Here is an 18,416-nt window from a genome sequence, read left to right on the forward strand (position 1 = left end):
TCTCCTTACCCCAGAGGCAAAAGAGCTTGGTAGGTACCACAACTGCACCCTCCCTCCTTCATTGGCCTAGACCTCGCGAGCCACATGCGGCTCTTTGGCCCCTTGAATGTGGCTCTTCCTAAGCCTTAGGAGTGCCCTAATAAAGTTAATAACAATGTACCTACCTATATAGTTTAAGTTTAAAAATTTTGGCTCTCAAAAGAAATTTCAATCATTGTACTGTTGATATTTGGCTCTGTTGACTAATGAGTTTGCCGACCACTGGCCTAGACCAGTAGTTCTCAACCTTGGCTGCACATTAGAATCACCTGGGAATCTTTAAAATCCTGATTTCTGGGCCTCATCCAGAAATCAGGATTTTAAAAAGATTCCCAGGTGATTCTAATGTGCAGCCAAGGTTGAGAACCACTGGCCTAGACCTTGGTGTTAGAGTAGGCAAAGGGCCATTTAGTGAGAGTCCAGAAGTCAACCCTGACTCTACTGGTAAACAAATGTGGTCAAAGCCTTATGTTAGGAATCCTGCCTGCCATCTGGGTAACTGCGGAACCCCGGTGCTACGCAGTGAGGCAATACATGACGAGCCGATGGGCTGGGTAGGATGCTGCTATGTAACTAGACCCAGAAATCCAATAGGCATTATCCCCAGTGGAGCTTTAGAGAAGATTTCTGGCAATCCTGTAGGAGACTGAGACCAGACGATGACTTGGAGATGGTCCAACTGCCTTAACTAAAATACAGCTGTACTGTGTTTTACCTTTTGATCCCAACTCCCCACTCCCCACTTCCACCCCCCTCCACTCTGCCTTCAGAGGTTGTGTAGAAAAATATACAAGAGGCTGCCATTATTTTTCTTGAGGAAATATATGCTAGAAATAAGAAGACTTCATTCACCAAAAATCCTCTTAGAAAGGTAGAGCTGTTGTCTTTGTTGGAACATTTCTTTAATAATTAATTGCTTGGGGGTAGAAACGGACACCTGAGGGGTGCAGATTTTAGTGGATTATCTGCTAGAGGCAAGTGGATGCTTTTATTGGCTGCTCCACAGAAAGAGGAGGAAGAGAAAAGAGGAAAGATAAGAGGTGGAATATAAACAGGAAATGTCAGCTCTCTGCTGGGCCGATCACGTGGGGGCCAGGAGAGGCTTTAACAAGCATTAAAACTCAGTTTTAAAATTTTTGCCTTTAAAATATTCCAAAAGGCCTGTGAAAGATGCTTAAAGGGTGGACTCCTTACAGGTGCATTATTTTGGATGCAATTAGTAGTGGCTCAGTTGCTCCCAAGCCCTACATCCTCTCAGTTGAAGCCCTAACCCCCAGTGACTCCTAAATCTTCAATGAAATATTTTTAACACACACACACACACACACACACAAATTAACGTGAATGGATGTTTTTCCAGAAACTGATGAAGAAGCTGAGTTCTATACTCAATGTGTTATTTCATAAAAGAAAATAGCCTAGAGCCGTGGTCGGCAAACTGCGGTTCGCGAGCCACATGCGGCTCTTTGGCCCCTTGAGTGTGGCTCTTCCACAAAATACCACGTGCTGGCGCGCATGTATAGTGCGATTGAAACTTTGTGGCCCATGCGCAGAAGTATTTTGTGGAAGAGCCACACTCAAGGGGCCAAAGAGCTGAATGTGGCTCGCGAGCCGCAGTTTGCCGACCACTGGCCTAGAGGGTAAGGGCTACCAAGAACAGATACTAGGAGCAAATTGCAAGAACTTACAGGTATCATTAAGACTGTCGCAAGCCACAGACTTGGATTTTCATTCAAATTATATGAGGAGTAGGCAGCCTCAGCTGACAGCATGGCTATTCTGATTTTGCCTCTTCCATTTTATTATCAAGACTAGGGGCCCAGTGCACGAATTTGTGCACCTTGAAAGGAACTGTGGGCTGCGAGGCTAGGCACAGGGGTGGGTCTCGGCCCATCCTCCACACCCCCATCCAGCCCCTCCTGCCGTGGCCCCCTGTCCCCTGTCTGCCAGCAGCCCTGCTCCTGCTGCTGCTGTTCCCACATGCTGACAGCGCACAGCAATTGGGTCAGCGCCATTAGCAGGTATGAGCCGCGGCTGCTGCCCCGATCGCCCCTCAGGAGCAGGCAGAGGTGGAGAAGTCCTGAGGGGCGATCAGGGCCGGCAACCACCGCTCACACCCACTGGCAGTGCCGAGAGATCGGGGCCAGCACCAGGCACCAGCAGCGGGTGTGAGCGCCAGGTGGGACCACGGCACGTGGGAGCAAAGAATTTTTAGTAACCACCAGAGGCCCACCCCGATGACAGCAAATGGTGCCCCATCTTGGTCTGGCGCCCCTTCTCACCTGTTCCACCATCCCACTGTGGCTGATGCCTGTCATGTCCTGTACATGCCCCCAGGTGGTCAGCGCACATCATAACAACCAGTTGTTCAGTTATTCGGTTGTTTGGTTGTTCCACCATTTGGTCTATTTGCATTTTAGGGTTTTATACATATAGATCACTTCTGAGTGAGTTTTCTAAGACACAAATCTAAGCATGCCATATCTATCATCAAAATTCTTCAAAGCCCTAGCTGGCTTGGCTCAGTGGATAGAGTGTCAGCCTATAGACTGAAGGGTCCCAGGCTCGATTCCAGCCAAGGGCACATGCCTGGGTTGTGGGCTTGATCCCCATTAGGAGACGTGCAGGAGGCAGCTAATCAATGATCCTCTCTCATCATTGATGTTTCTCTCTCTCTCTCTCCCTTCCTGTCTGAAATCAGTAAAGATATATATTTTTAAAAAATTCTTCAAAAATCTCCCATTGCCTGTTGGATTAAAAGAAAGAAGAAGAAGGAAAAGAAAAAAAAAAACTTTGCCAGGCATTTAAAGCCTGTCCTAGCTTCTTGCAAAGCACCTGGTAAGCTCTAAATGTGGAGCATGAATGAGCAGGTCTGGATCTCTCTTTACTATTAGATCACAGAGCTTCTGCCTGGCCATGTGGCTCAGTGGTTGAGCATCATCCCATGTACCAGATCAGATCACATGCCTGGGTTTCAGCCTTGATCTCCAGTAGGGTTCCTGCAGGAGATAGCCAGAGTGAGGGATGTTGTTCTCTCTCTCTCTGCCTCTCTTTTCCTCTCTCTGAAATCAATAAAAACGTATTTAAAAAATTTTAAGTCACAGAACTTCTCAGGAAGGTTACCCCTGGCTATCTACTAAAAAGCCAATAAGCCCTCAGCCCCAAATTTTCATAGCCCCCTTCTGTGCTTATTTTCTCTTCAGTTCTTATCAGTATGGGAATACTATCTACACTAATAAAAGAGAAACATGGTAATTGGCGTATGACCGCTACGCTTTTCATTGGCTAATCAGTGAGATATGCAAATTAACTGTCAGCCAAGATGGTGGCCGGCAGCCAGGCAGCTTGAAACTAACATGAGGCTTGCTTGCCTCAGTGACGGAGGAAACCAACGTTCCCCGCCTGCAGCTGCCTCTGAGCCGGCAGTTTAAGAAACATTGTGACAAATACCGCCGGACTTCAGCCAGCAGATTCGCAACATTGTATGCAAAGGCCAGAAACCTACTTTCAGCTGGAGGCCTAAGAGCTGGAGCCAAGCCTCAAGCTAAAGCTGGCCCAGAATAAAAAAGAAAAAGAAAAAAAGGAGCGGTTGGGAACTTCAGTCACTCCCAGCCTGAAAACAGCCCTCAGCCCCTCAACCAGACTGGCCAGGCACCCCAGTGGGGACCCCCACCCTGATCCAGGACACCCTTCAGGGCAAACCAGCCGGCTCCACCCATGCACCAGGCCTCTACCCTATATAGTAAAAGGGTAATATGCCTCCCAGCACCGGGATCAGCGTGACAGGGGCAGCGCCCAAACCCCCTGATCGCCCTGCAGCTCTGTGTGTGACAGGGGGCGGGGCCCCAACCCCCTGAGCAGCCCTGCTCTGTGCCTGATAGGGGGGAGCTCCCCCCCCAAAGGGCCCTGCTCTGTGTGTGATGGGGTAGAGCCATAACCTCCCCATCGGCCCTGCCCTGAGTGTGAGAGTGGCGGCGCCCCAACCCCCTGATCGGCCCTGCTCTGTGGGTGATAGAGGGCAGCACCCCAACCCCCTGATGGGCCCTGCTCTGTGTGTGATGGGGGCAGCGCCCCTACCCCCTGATTGGCCCTGCTCTGTGCGTGACAGGGGGTGGCGCCGCAACCTCCCCATTGACCCTGTCTTGAGTGTGACAGGGGACAGTGCCCCAAACCCCCAATTGGCCCTACCCTGAGCGTGACTTAGGGTGGCATCGCAACCTCCCGATCCGCCCTGCTCTGTGCATGACGGGGCGGTGCCCCAACTCCCCAATCGGCCCTGCTCTGAGCCCGACCAGGGGCTGCACCTAGGGATTGGGCCTGCCCTCTGCCACCCGGGAGCAGGCCTAAGCCAGCAGGTCGTTATCTCCCAAGGGGTCCCAGACTGCGAGAGGGCACAGGCAGGGCTGAGGGACTCCCCCTCCCCCCCGAGTGCACAAATTTTTGTGCACCGGGCCTCTAGTATATTATATATTATACTTTAATTTATTATCTGTCTCCCTCAATAGCCATATAGACATATAAAATATCAACTATAAATATAAAGACAGAAATTTTTAACTTTGCAATTTGTCCACTACTCTATCTTCAATGCCTAGAACAAGAATTGACACATCACAAGTGCTTATTTCATACATAAAGGACAGCTGGATGGGTGGTAGATCATTAAAGCCTCCACTCAAAGATTATCTCTACCTGAAGCTCCCAGGCAGATTTAAATAGTCTGCATCCCCACACCTGTCCCATACATATCTTCTTTTATTATACTGCACTTCTTTGTCTGCATGCTGCTCTGAGCTGAAAACTGCATTGAAGTCTAGAGCCTCACTGTCCCATCTTTATATACCTAGAAGTGAATCCCTTGTGTTTGATACATGATATATCATTAAATAAATGGATGATTGATTACATTCCTCATTTTAAAGATGGCAAAACAGAGGTTTAGAAAGGGCTAATAACTTACAAGGACACGCACTAACAAGTTGCAGAGATAAGATACTAACCCAAATGTATGCCATGAGACTCATTTACTTTTCCTTGCCACTACTACCATCTCTCCTATGCAGTGGTTCTCAACCTTCTTAATGCCGTGACCCTTTAATACAGTTCTTCATGTTGTGGTGACCCCCAACCATAAACTTATTTTCGTTGCTACTTCATAACTGTAATGTTGCTACTGTTATGAATCGTCATGTAAATATCTGATATGCAGGATGTATTCTCATTGTTCTCGACCCACAGGTTGAGAACCGCTGCGGTCTATAGTGTTCAATTCTGCCTCCACATATTCTATTTATCCATACAATACCCTTTACTGAGTCCATGTTCAAATCTCACCTAATAAAAACTTCCTGATGACTCTTATTCATGATAATTTCTCCCCCTTTTTCCAGAAGCTTCCTGAGATAGCTGTTAAGGTAAGTGGGGAAGGTTATGAGGTAAGGTGTGGCCTTGGAAAATAGCTTATCCATATCCCATTGGTGTTCCAACTCCATATTCAGGTGCAAAGGCCTATTTATTTTGCAGGTAATGTACCCTCCATTAGTCCCCAACCTCAGGTAATAGTCTCTCATGGTCTGTCTATCTCTCCAAAGAATTTATGTGGCTGGAGGCAGATGCAATTGTTTGCATGGTTTGGCTGAGCTCCTAGGAGAAGCTGTAGAATAGAGCAAGTTTCCAAGGGTTATTTGAACAAACAGAATCCCACCCTAGGATTAGCACTCAGGGTACCTAAAGCTTTCCCTTCCCTCTCTCCATCTTTGCTTCTATTGGAAGTTGGGGCTTCACCTTTTCCTAAACATGACTTCTCCAAGGATGCTACATGAGAAGGAAAAGCTCGTTTTCTATTAGCCATTTACTCATGTAACCACAACAGAAATAGACTTACTTTTCATTGGCCCAACATCTCCCCTTTTAACATTATAAATAACAATTTTTGTTGTCAGTCACCCTTTAAAAGTAATGCAAAAAGTTACAGTCAAAGAAATGTGCTTGTTATTTATTCTCATTTCCTCATCAGAGACAGTTACAACCAGAACCTGCACAAATCTACAATAAGTTCTTTTCCAATGCCTTTTGTACTCAAAATCTCAGTAGATATGTAAGCATTATATCCAGTAATAATGTGCCATCCTAGTCTGTAACTGTACTACACATTTAAACCTTAGTGGTGTCTACATATAATATTGATGTAGCTATAATTTTGGAGGCAGTTGTGAATTAAAATTGCAGGTCTGCTATTAGACTTCCTGTACTCAAATCCACTGCCATCGCGTATCAGCCGTGTGCTGTTAAGTTCCTTAATGTCTGGGTCTCATTTTCCTCATTTTAAAATAGGATCCTATCACTTCATAAAATTGTTGTATTTCATATAAAAACAGCAATTAATCAACTATTTGAGGCTTACTATGCACTAGACATTATGTTGAGCACATTCACCTAACTGATAGAGAAATTTGAAGACACTAAGACATTAGGCACAGAGATTTGTACATGGTGCACAAGCAAAATAGGTATAAGGAATGAATGAGGCGCCCAGAAGCCAACAAGGTCTGCATCCGGCAGGTCAGAGGTAGAACCAGGAATGGAGCCCAGTTGTGTCTGATCACAAGCCTGTCTCGGACCCCTACGCCTATCTGACATGTACAGAGTCTGAGACAGAGCGAGCACAGGGAGCCCCTAGTGGCCTTGTGTTGAGAGGACCAGCCCAGAGTGCCCTCAAGGCGGCTCGCCAGTTTCCAGCAGGGCCTCGAGCCCAATGGTCAGGGCCACAAGGTTTCCCTAGTTGACACTCAGGGGTGAGATGGAAAAGGCACCCTTCTTGCCCCAGCCGGTTTGGCTCAGTGGATAGAGCTCGGCCTGCGGACTGAAAGGTTCTGGGTTCCATTCCGGTCAGGGCACATGCTTGTTGGGGGCGTGCAGGAGGCAGCTGATCAATGATTCTCATCATTGATGTTTCTCTCTTTCCCTCTCCCTTCCTCTCTGAAATCAATTAAAAAATATTTTTAAAAAAGGAAATGCATCCTTCTTCACTCCTCTGTTGTCTTCCCCACCGAAACTGAGGTGCGCGGTGAGAGGCGCTGGGGTTGGGGGCGCACCTCTCTCTGAGCACCCTCTCCCCAATGAGACTGGCGGGCCGGCCGAGGCGACGGCGGCCCTAGGGTTCCGGGGAGCCTGTTTCCAGCCGGACCACATTCCTGGGCGCTCCCCGGTGCGCGCCTGCGCGCTCTGCCCGCCGCCGCGCCGGCATTGAGGGCTTGCGCTCAGTGCCCTGAACGTGCGCTAGCGGCCTTCGCGGCTCCGGGCATGTGTGGCCGCCGGCTCCGTGGCAGCTGCAGGTGCGTGAGGAGGGCGTCAGGAGCCCGGGAGTGAGGTGGAGCGAGCCCCAGGGAGGGTCGGGCCTGCCTCCATTCCCCCAAAGTTCTCAGGGACCCAGAACGGGGGCGCCGCGACCTTAGCTCCTTCTCCTTGCCTGTTCCCCGCGCCCCGACCGTGTCTCCGCGGGAGTGGGAATCGCCGAGAGCAAGGCCCAGGGAGAATGCTTCTCCTGCGCTGGGACGGGTCATGCCACGTAAGGCCTATTTTCCCCGGCTGCGGCCGGAGCAGCGCTCACCCTTGCTTGCCCTTCCTTTCCCGGTGTGGGATTTTGCAATCTCCGTGCTGGGCGGAACCCCTAGGTACTTGTTGGTTGTGGGCGATTAGGGCGAGGGCCGGATGTCTGGGTCCCCCGTCCAGTGCAGTTCCCCCGCCCTGGGTTGGGGAGGTGAGGATTCAAGGCCAAGGAGAGTGGCCGGGGGTGTGTGTGTGTGGGGGGGGGGGGGGGGACGGGGGGGACGGGGGAGGGGAGTAGGAAGAGGGAAAGGCTGTGGTCAATGTCGCCAGCGATTATGCCCCAAGTGAAAGTTGTCTGAGTTTCTCAGGTGTTTCGTTTCTTTTTTCATTGACTTGTGTGAAAGGCTCACTTCGTTTTAAGGGCGTGAGTGAAGGCTTAGAAAACCAACAGGTTTTTGGCCTTGAAGCAACTTTGGCGTTGTTGAGATCAGTTTTACAGCCTTATAACGGAGTGTATCATGCTGTGGTCAGGATAGTTTTCAGATCGAACGATTGAGGTTTGCTAGTTTATTTTTTATTTTCAGTTTAACATAGGAAAAACTACATAGTTTGGGGGTTGTTTTTTGTTGTTGTTGGTTTGTTTGTTTTTGACCAAAAGAATTAATTGAGAGCATAGAGAATCAGTTGAAGTAGGATTTGGACCTCTATGGAATTAATATGCACCCCGTGTTTGTACCTGGTGGACTGCACTTGGAGCGTTGGGGATCCCTGAGCTGTCACTTATAAATAGGAGATGAGATCACTGCTCGCCACCCATGGTGCTAACAATATAGGGCTCCTCCTGAGTGGTTTCCCATGTGATTTGGAGATCAGTGACAATAGTATCCAGTCTTAGCCTAGTGGTAGATGATAAACCATAGTCTCTTTTTGGCACAGGAGCTGTAGGTACTCAATTCCTTTTATAATCAGAGATGGCAGTTTGTGTGTGGGTCTAGTGTAGGATTTTTTTTTTCTTTTAGGGATATTTCAGAGATACAAAGAGAAGGAGAAATATACAACAGGAATTGAGGCTCCAGGCCAAAATCCTTTGTGTGATCTTTCAGATCCAAGGATATACAATTTCAAGGCTTTGCCTGGCTGGCCAGGCGGTGGGAGGTGGAAAAATATATTTTCTACTCTGTTTTATGAAACAGACACATGTGCATGGCCAATGCATTGAAGTTTTCTGGAGGGAGTTGCATGTAGGGACTCGCTCCTTTCCTCCTGCTAGCTAGCCATGCTCATACGATACTGCATTCGTGGCTCAGATAACTCCACTCTGAGGACCTTGGCTGAGGCACTTCCCAGGTGTCTCCACCATGACCTTACTGGGAGGGAATGGCCTTGACTGATGCACTTCTCTGCATTTTGACCAGGACCTTTCCACTCCTAGTCCTTCCTTCCTCCCTAGTCTGGCCCACAGGTCCATAAAGAGACGAAGCCTTTTGTTTGGGCCTCTGTGGTAAGATGAGTGTGTGCACTGCATCTACCTGACTCTCTCCTAAGTGTCGTACCATTTAGTAGACCACTGGGGAGCCAGTAGTACCTCTTTTAGCTTCTCTCCTGCACTGTCCCAGTAAGGGAACAAAGGCTTGATCAGTTTGGCTCATTTGTCTTGGTTGACTATGTTAACACCTGATTGATCGACAGGAATTAAATATATTGCCAAGTTCTTGGTAGTTCACTAGATTCGTGACTGACTTTTAATCCTCATAACACATTGTTTGCGGGTAGTTTTTATCTCGCGCTAACAGGTGGCGCGGGCCATTTTTGCTAATTTTTTGCGCAAATGGCAACGTTCAGTAAAATTACGATAACTTTAGTTTACGTATTTATACGTTACCCGCATTCTACCGCTAGTCTATAAAAAACGTATTAATACGTGTCCTGCGCTCTACTACACTGGTAGAACGTATAAATACGTAAAACGTGTAAACACGTTTCCCACATACAATGTGATAACTGCTATTGTGTTAGCAATTAGGGATTTGGAGGTTGTTCACCTGTAATTTCTCTAACTCCATCATGAAAATGCATATTAATAGCACCAGCAGTTGATTGTTACTTACATGGATATCCGGGTATTTTATAAATTAATACTAGTGGCCTGGTGCACAAAATTCGTGCAGGGTGGGGGGGTGGTTCCCTCAGGCCAGCTTCCACCCTTTCCAATCAGGGACCCCTTGGGGGATGTCCGACTGCCTGGCAGCAGTCGGACATCCCTCTCGCAATCTGGGACCGATGGCTCCTAACCGCTCACCTGCCTGCCTGCCTGCTCGCCCCTAACATCTCTGCCTGCCTGCCTGATTGCCCCTAACTGCCCTCCCCTGCCAGCCTGATCTCGCCCCCAGTTGCCTCTGCCTGCCTGATTGCCCCTAACTGCCCTCCCCTGCCAGCCTGATCTTGCCCCCAGTTGCCTCTGCCTGCCTGATTGCCCCTAACTGCCCTCCCCTGCTGGCCTGATCTCGCCCCCAGTTGCCTCTGCCTGCCTGATTGCCCCTAACTGCCCTCCCCTGCCAGCCTGATCTTGCCCCCAGTTGCCTCTGCCTGCCTGGTTGCCCCCAACTGCTCTCCCCTGCTGGCCTGATCTTGCCCAGTCTCTGTCTCTCTTTGTTTTTCTCAGCAGTCCTCCAGGCCTCCCTGCCTCCCTCTTCCTCTTTGCTGGCTGGGAGGGGAAGGGGCCAGTGGGGGCTGCTCCACCCGCTGCCCACCCTCCCTTCCATTCAGGCCTCTTCAGGCCCAGTCTGTTTTGTTTCCTCATTCTGAGAGAGGCTCCGAGAGTGAGCTGGGAGGGAGGAAAGAAAGGGAGAAAAGGCTGTGAGCTGGTGGGTGCTGTGTGTGTCTGTGCGTGTCTGTGCATGTGTGCAGTTGTGAGTGAGTGTGAGTGCCGGCCCCGCCTCCCCCGTCCCCGTCTCCACTGCCACAAGTTCCCATCCACCAGAGCCTGCTGCATGCGCAGCCTGGGTGTTAGGTTGAGCCTCTGGTCTTCGTGGATGTGATGGACTCAGGGTTTTTATATATTAGGATAAGTGGCTTGCAGTCAGTTTATTTTATTTTGCATAAATCTCTGTGGGGTTTTCTTTGGCCTCTAATTAGATTTTTGATAACTATTTTGGGATTATATTGGCAAACCAGACACTGTTGTCTTCCTTATACTAGTAATCCTGTCTCATGCTATAGACCAGTGATGGCGAACCTTTTGAGCTCCGCGTGTCAGCATTTTGAAAAACCCTAACTTAACTCTGGTGCCATGTCACATATAGAAATTTTTTGATATTTGCAACCATAGTAAAATGAAGACTTATATTTTTGATATTTATTTTATATATTTAAATGCCATTTAACAAAGAAAAATCAACCAGAAAAATGAGTTCGCGTGTCACCTCTGACACGCGTGTCATAGGTTCGCCATCACTGCTATAGGCCTTCATCTTAATAGATAACTTAGTTACTTTGAATAAAGTAATTGATTTGTTGTGGGTTCCTCTGTCTAGTGTTGTGCGAAGAAGTATGCCAGGAACAGCTTTCACAAACTTTTTTACCTCTTCCTACAGAAGTTTCACAAAACAGTATTTATCCTTGCTATATGTTATGCCAGCGATTTTCAGCCTTTTTCATCTCATGGTACATATAAACTAATTACTAAAATTCTGCAGCACACCAAAAAATATATTTTTTGTCAATCTTACAGAACAAATAGGTATAATTTTGATTCATTCACACTGGATGATTATTGTTGTGTTGGCTGCTGCCATTTTTTAATTCGACAATCTAAGGGAAAAGAGGTCAGTTCTGACTAGTCAGATATTGCATGTTTTTTAAATTTTTGCATCATACCAGGCTGCTGTGGCACACCATTTGAAAATCACCATGTTATACAATCTGATATTTTCTACTCTGTTTTATGAAACAAAAATGCTGATCATAATCCACTGAACTGATTTTACAATCCATTAATGTATACTGACATGCAGTTTGAAAAACACTGATAAAGCAACTGTTAGAAGATATTTGCTCAACAAATGAATTACGATTTTTTTTTTCCTTCTGATTCGGATTGCTGAAGAGAACCACATTGGGTATGTTTGTGGTTTCGTGGTTAAGGTGTCTTTAAGGTGTCTTCTAGGAGAGGACAGTAAATAGCAAATAGCATATATGTTGGATTTGGATAAATCAACTGACAGAAGAACCCTGAGTTTCTGGTAAACCTGTTATCTCTCTGATCTCAACTAGAAGATACAACATTAGAATGAGAGAGCTAGAACAATTATTTTTTTTTTTTTAAATCTCTGGCTCCCTTATTTAAAGAGAATGCAGTAGTAGAAGAAGGATGAGAAGAAAATTGGCTTTTCTCATTAAAGAAGGGAAGATAGAGTGTAAGATGGCTGTGAAAGTGCCTTTTCTATGTGTCCTACAGAGGTATATCAGAAGAAAAGTTGTATCTTTATATTAACTCTGAAAACAAAATGATCCTTTTATTATATTGCCTAAAAAGTGAATCACAATCAACTTTCAATTACTTTTAGCCATAGATAGGTATATATGTAACCAGTTTGTGGACTTCCTTGCCTCTGAACTTGTCTTTTGGAGATTCTATAATGAAGTGGAAAGGATAAATAAAAAGAACTGTAAATTTAATTAGTGTTTTTATATCTTAGTTAGAAACCCTAGAAATGATATTAAGTAGATAAGAATAAAGTTTTAAAATTTGATCAGTTTGGAGCTAAATGATACCTTAACATTTATATCGCTTCAGTTTTTCAACATGTTCAGATGCAGCAAGAGGCATTTTTCTGATTTAGAGATAAGGAATCTGTATTTCCTTCTTCCTGGCACCAAGATCATACGGTGGCAAATCCAAGACTAGAACCCAGGTTTTCCGGGACATTTTCTCCCAGTTGACATGTTGTCTTTTTTTGGTCCAAAGAAGTAATTGAGAGTAAATAGTGTTAATGATGAAATCTAACTTTGACAAATGAAATATTCCATTCTCAAATCATGTCCATAGTATGCTATAATTGAATGAAAATACATCTTATTTTTAGTATTAGATTTTCATTCTTACACTTAAATTTTTTAAAGTGATAAAGCAACTAAATATTGACAAATCAGTTTAGTCTCATCTTAATGTATCATCTTTTTAAAAATATATTTTTATTGATTTGAGAGAGGAAGGGAGAAGGAGAGAGAGATAGAAACATCTATGATGAGAGAGAATCATTGATCGGCTGCTTCCTGCATGCCCCACACTGGGGAGCGAGCCTGCAGCCAGGCATATGCCCTAATCAGGAATCAAACCATGACCTCCTGGTTCATAGGTCAATGTTCAACCATTGAGCCATGCCAGCAGGCAGTGTATCATCTTAATTAGAAATATAGCTTGAAATTATATTGTTATTTAAATATTTCTTTTAAAGACTCATCACTTCTCTATATGTGTGAAATTAGTTTTATGATTCTAAAGTATTCCTTCAAAATGGTTATTTTAAATACAAGAAAAGTCCAGATCTCCCCCTTATCCTTAATATCTTTAGCCAAAGGACAATTTATAATTATTGTTTTCATATGAATAAATAATTTTTAAATTAATACATTTTTATTTTTTATTTTTAGACATCTGTGGAGATTAAGAATACTATGGAGCTCATCAGAATGTATCACTGAAGAATATGATGGCTGAAAACAATTTAAAAATGCTAAAGATTGAACAGTGTGTAGTAGCCAATAAGCTACCTAGAAACAGGCCATATATTTGCAATATTTGCTTCAAGCACTTTGAAACACCATCAAAATTAGCTAGGCATTATCTCATTCATACTGGTCAGAAGCCATTTGAATGTGATGTGTGCCATAAAACTTTTAGGCAACTAGTTCACCTGGAGAGACATCAACTAACTCATAATCTGCCTTTCAAATGTAGTATTTGTCAACGCCACTTTAAAAATCTGAAGACGTTCGTGAAGCACCAACACCTTCACAATGAAACCTACCAGAATGATGTTAAACAGGTTAGAAGATTGTTGGAGGCCAAGCAAGAAAAGCCAGTGTATGGAATGTATCCTACTTTTACCTCGGAGGAGCGATGGGCCTTACACCCCTCTACTAAGTCTGATCCTACCTACAGCCCTGCAAAGAAAAGAAAGAATATTCACACATGTACAATCTGCGGCAAGATGTTCCCGTCACAATCAAAACTCGATAGGCATGCACTTATTCATACTGGTCAGAGGCCTTTTAAATGTGTCCTGTGCAGTAAATCTTTCCGACAGTCGACTCATTTAAAGATCCACCAACTCACACATTCAGAAGAAAGACCTTTTCAATGTTGTTTCTGTCAAAAAGGATTTAAGATTCAAAGCAAACTTCTGAAGCATAAACAAATCCATACCAGGAATAAGACTTTTCAGACTCTTTCATTAAAAAAGAAGAATCCAGAGTCATGCCCCCTACCTAATAAATTAAATCCAAAGCAGGATGGTTTTGAAAATGGTGATATAGGTGAATCCGAGGAGAATAATCAACTTGATGTCCATTCTATTTATATTGTTCCTTTTCAGTGTCCAGAGTGTGAAGAATGTTTTGAATCAGAGAAGATTCTCAATGGACACAAATGTTTTCCTGCCAGAAGTGGCAAAATTCCAAGCAGTTTCAAAAGAAGCCTCAACTATAAAACTATTGTTAAAAAGATCTTGGCCAAGCTTAAACATGTCGGGAGTAAGAAATTAGATAATTTTAGGTCTGATAAAAAATCATTTAAAAACGGTTTCTTGAAAAAATGTGATCTTATTTCTGGTGAGCAGAGCCCCGAACAAACCCAGAGAACATTTATCGGTTCTCTTGGCAAACATGGAACATATAAGACAGTTGGCAATAAAAGGAAGAAAACATTGATATTGCCATCTTCTTGGCAAAAGCACTACCAGAGCCAAAATATGGGGAAAAACTTGAAAGGTATCCTTACAACAGAAAACATGTTAATTATGGAAAATTCAGTGAATAATAAGGACATACCTATCAGTGGTTCATCAGGTGAGGAATTTTTTGATAATTGTAAAGTGCTTCAATGTGCTTTTTCAGTTCCAAGCGAAAACATGCATACTGGACATAAGATGTGTCCTTGTGACAAATGTGAGAAAGTATTTCCTTCTGTATCCAAACTACAAAGACACTATTTAATTCATACTGGACAGAGGCCTTTTGGTTGTAATGTTTGTGGGAAATCTTTTAGACAGTCAGCTCACTTAAAAAGACATAAATTAACTCATACTGAAAAGATTCCTTACAGACGATCTCTTTGCCAAGTAGAATTTGACAATTTGAGCAAACTTTTCACTCTTCCGGGTGATAATGGTAACTATAATGCTTCCCAACAATGCCAGACTCCTAGTTATCAAAAATGTGAGGTTTTGGAGTCAGATCAAATATCAGAAATAAAAGTTAAGGCAGAATCAGAGGATTTCGTTCTTGATGCCCACTGTCGGAGCAGGCAGCCCTGTCTCTCTAATTCCCTTCTGGAATCGGAGCAGAGCCGTCATAGTCATTGTAGTTACTCAGGAAGTCCTGAGAGGAATGATGGCCTCCTTTACCAATGCAGTGTTTGTTCTAAAAGCTTTAGATCTCCCTCTAAACTGGAGAGACACTATCTAATTCATGCAGGACAGAAGCCATTCGAATGCTCAGTTTGTGGCAAAACATTCAGACAGGCCCCTCACTGGAAGAGACATCAACTTACTCATTTTAAGGAACAACCACAGAAAAACTAGTCTTAAATTTGGTTATATAACTGACAGAGCCACTAACTTATGGTCTCTTTGGTGATCTTGTTCTCTAAGCCTGTATAATTTAAAATATATTTTCATCAGAAGGCCTGCATAAGGTTGAATGATTTTACAGGCACAGTAAGGTAAAATACATAGAAAATTAAAACAATGCTTTAGGAACAGCCATATTTTTAGAGGGAAGAACATGATTTGATGGCATAAAGTAAGCATCTGTCTTATTGTAATGCATCTTTGGCTTTATTGGAAGTGTTGTAAATCTATGATGCAGTACAAACAATTCAGCCCCATTTGCTTTTTAAAGGAATTATTCCTTGAGACATGCCATCTCCTTTTAGAAATAGTCAAAAACGGAGGCAAAAATTGGTTTTGGGCTGCAGCAAATAGCTCCATGATACTTCATTTATTTTACATTTCACATGAGAACACAATTTTGTTCACCTGTGGCTCAAATTCCATTGCAAAATTTTTGTTGTTGTAAGTTTAAAAAATAAAAAGGCAATAAAAGCGAAAATGGATGAGAAAATAGCATTATTTTCACTGTTTTTTCCCCAGCCATTTAGTCTTAGGATTCTGTGGTAGCTTCACCTCCTTTTTTACAGGTGATTATAATCACTTTTTGCCCAATCTGCTGTTGTCTTTCCCAAAATAATTTAAAAGTAGTAGAGAGATTAGGATGCACCTCCATACATTAACATGTTTGTTTATCAGGGATATTATCCAAGTGCCACAGTCATTTGCTAACATGTATGCAATGTTATCTTTTCAGAGGAATAAATGTAATTTGTCTATTTGCTTATTCATGAATGACAGCAGTAGTTAATTTTTACATTTCAGTAAAACTTTCTTTTAATACCTTGTTGAGTGATCCTATGATTTAAATCTATTCTGTTTGATCAAAAATCAATGATTTGGTCTAGTTAAGGTTTTTTTTCATAAGATTCTAATGCAAAATAATGTTATTTTGATCCTTAGTAAATTGTTATTTTAATTATTAAGGTAATTATTCTTGTATAAGAATAAGATGCTTATAGAATTGAGGGTGTCATTCTTCTAAACAGTACTGTCATGATTTGGGAAATATTTCATCTTAAACTATAAAAGATTTATAATCACAAATTGCCCCTCATATTTATCATTTTTAATAAAATCTTTAAGAATAGCATTTCCTAGCAATAAAAAAAAATAATAACTATTATCTTTCTAAGGTGAAAAGAACAGGTGGGTATTTATTCTAGCACACTTAAATACAGTGACAAGCCCTCTATTGAGAACGAATAAATGAGCAATTGTAAGTTTTGAATTTACTCTGTGAATTGTCTGTGTGTGAAAGGGAGGGGTTGGACTGTTTACATGTTTTACAAGTGAATTTTGAGAAACTCGGGCTTAATTTAAAGACACAAAACAGTACAGATAAAATCCCCAATGATGTACAAATGTGCAGGAGAGTCATGTTTTAAAGAATAAGTTCTCTTAGGTTTCCTTAAGGTACGTTCTTCCAGTGCAAGCATGATGGTTTATAGAAGTTGCTTTAGGCAAAACTTCAAGAACACATCTGTAACATTAAAGCAAGTAATAACTAGTTCATACTTTCTAAGAATAAAGAAAGGTTCAAAATGTTTTTTCCCCTTAATATGTCTGAAATCGTGTATTTTTGGATTTTCCTAAGCTGCTAATATAATTTTATTTGAAGTAAATGTCTCATATACTTCTTTCCCAGCCCAAACAGGGAGAGTCCTTAAGAGTGTTGTATGATTATTAGACTTTGTGTGCCTAAGTGATAGTATATTTTTTTTGGCCTATGCCTTTTTAAACTGTTTCATATTGAAAGTTGAAATATTGTAAAAAATTTTGTCAAAGATGTACTGTAGTGCTATTTGAAGTACCTGTAACAAAATACTTATTTACCTTTACTATCACTGCAAGCTTCTTGTGGAAACTATATAGGAGTGAAAATAAACTATATACATCCATGAAAAGATTAAACATTCGATATTAAATGATGAGTTGCTGCATGCCAGAGTGGTTAGTGTTATTGAATCAATTACTTTGGTTTTCTGAAAAATAAACTTTATAAATATCTTTAAAGAGAATTAGAAGAATTTTTCCTTTGGATGATTCCAGGCTGTAGCATGATTATTTACAGAAGCAATTTGATTGGCTTAGTTAGTGGAATTATTGTTTCTTGTTTTGTACTGCAATAGGTTCTACAATTTTAGGACAAAATGTGTATGTGTTGAAGAAAAGTAGGTGGTGGTTAAGAGTCTTGAAAAATTCAAATTTCAGAATATTTTAAAAATAAAGTTTCAAGTTACACAGTTTGGACTTTTTTTTAAAGGGAAAAATTACATAATGCTGGATCAAGGTACTAATTACCACATACTTTCCTAGGCCCACTCCGATCCACCTTTTATACTGAACTTACTAACATGGGTATTTAAGCATTTACTTTTTGTTCATGTTACAATTCATTGATAGCTCCTTATCACGTACAAAAGGATGTGCTAATCCATTTCATGTCGCATGATCCACCTGCCTGCCCATTTAGCCTCCTCTTCGGCCTTCCTCTCCAGATTTGTACCAAAGAAATACAGAATTAGTTCCCCCAATGCATAGTGTCCTTGTTATTTTTCCTGCCTCTATCTTATTAGCTTAGTATTAATTTAAATTAGATACAGACATGCTCTTCAAAGAAGAAATTTAGTTGAGCCAGGTTTTATTCATTTTTCTGCCATGATTATGAGAAAAAACTCAAGTGTTCAAAACTGACTTGTAGAAAACAGATTTCAATGTACATGTTTATGTAAGATAACCAATTAGAATTACAGACATTTTAGCAACAGTCTTTGAAGTCTGGTTATCTTGCAAGAATCCTTTGTTAGAAATAACATTTGCAAGGACTGTTTTATGATGCACAGTATTTGCTTTTCAGAAGCTTTAGGGAAAGGTAACATTTAATTCCTATCTTGAGATTTCTCCTATTGTGAAAAGGGCTTAGAATTTCAGGTCTAA

General features: G+C 42.7%; 1 protein-coding gene and 1 long non-coding RNA gene across 3 annotated transcripts in view; both read left to right on the top strand.

Annotated features, from left to right (window-relative positions):
- Positions 1-18,416, top strand: part of LOC132239305 (uncharacterized) — a 358,468-nt gene that overhangs the window by 240,439 nt on the left and 99,613 nt on the right. The window lies entirely within an intron of this gene.
- ZNF770 (zinc finger protein 770) lies at positions 7,239-17,720 on the top strand. 2 transcript variants are annotated; one of them, XM_059705406.1, is made up of 2 exons: positions 7,239-7,373; positions 13,240-17,720. In XM_059705406.1, exon 2 carries the CDS (start codon positions 13,296-13,298, stop codon positions 15,387-15,389), a length of 2,094 nt encoding a protein of 697 aa, XP_059561389.1. In that variant the 5' UTR covers positions 7,239-7,373; positions 13,240-13,295; the 3' UTR covers positions 15,390-17,720. The 2 variants fall into 2 exon arrangements, with proteins under 2 accessions (XP_059561389.1, XP_059561399.1); XM_059705416.1 differs by lacking the exon at positions 7,239-7,373 and adding an exon at positions 7,390-7,408.

The sequence above is a fragment of the Myotis daubentonii genome, chromosome 1 (genome assembly GCF_963259705.1).
Source record: "Myotis daubentonii chromosome 1, mMyoDau2.1, whole genome shotgun sequence".
Classification (NCBI taxonomy): domain Eukaryota; kingdom Metazoa; phylum Chordata; class Mammalia; order Chiroptera; family Vespertilionidae; genus Myotis; species Myotis daubentonii.

Bases quoted from the DNA above. Each gene is read 5' to 3' on its own strand.
- ZNF770 (XM_059705406.1), top strand. From the start codon at position 13,296: ATGATGGCTGAAAACAATTTAAAAATGCTAAAGATTGAACAGTGTGTA.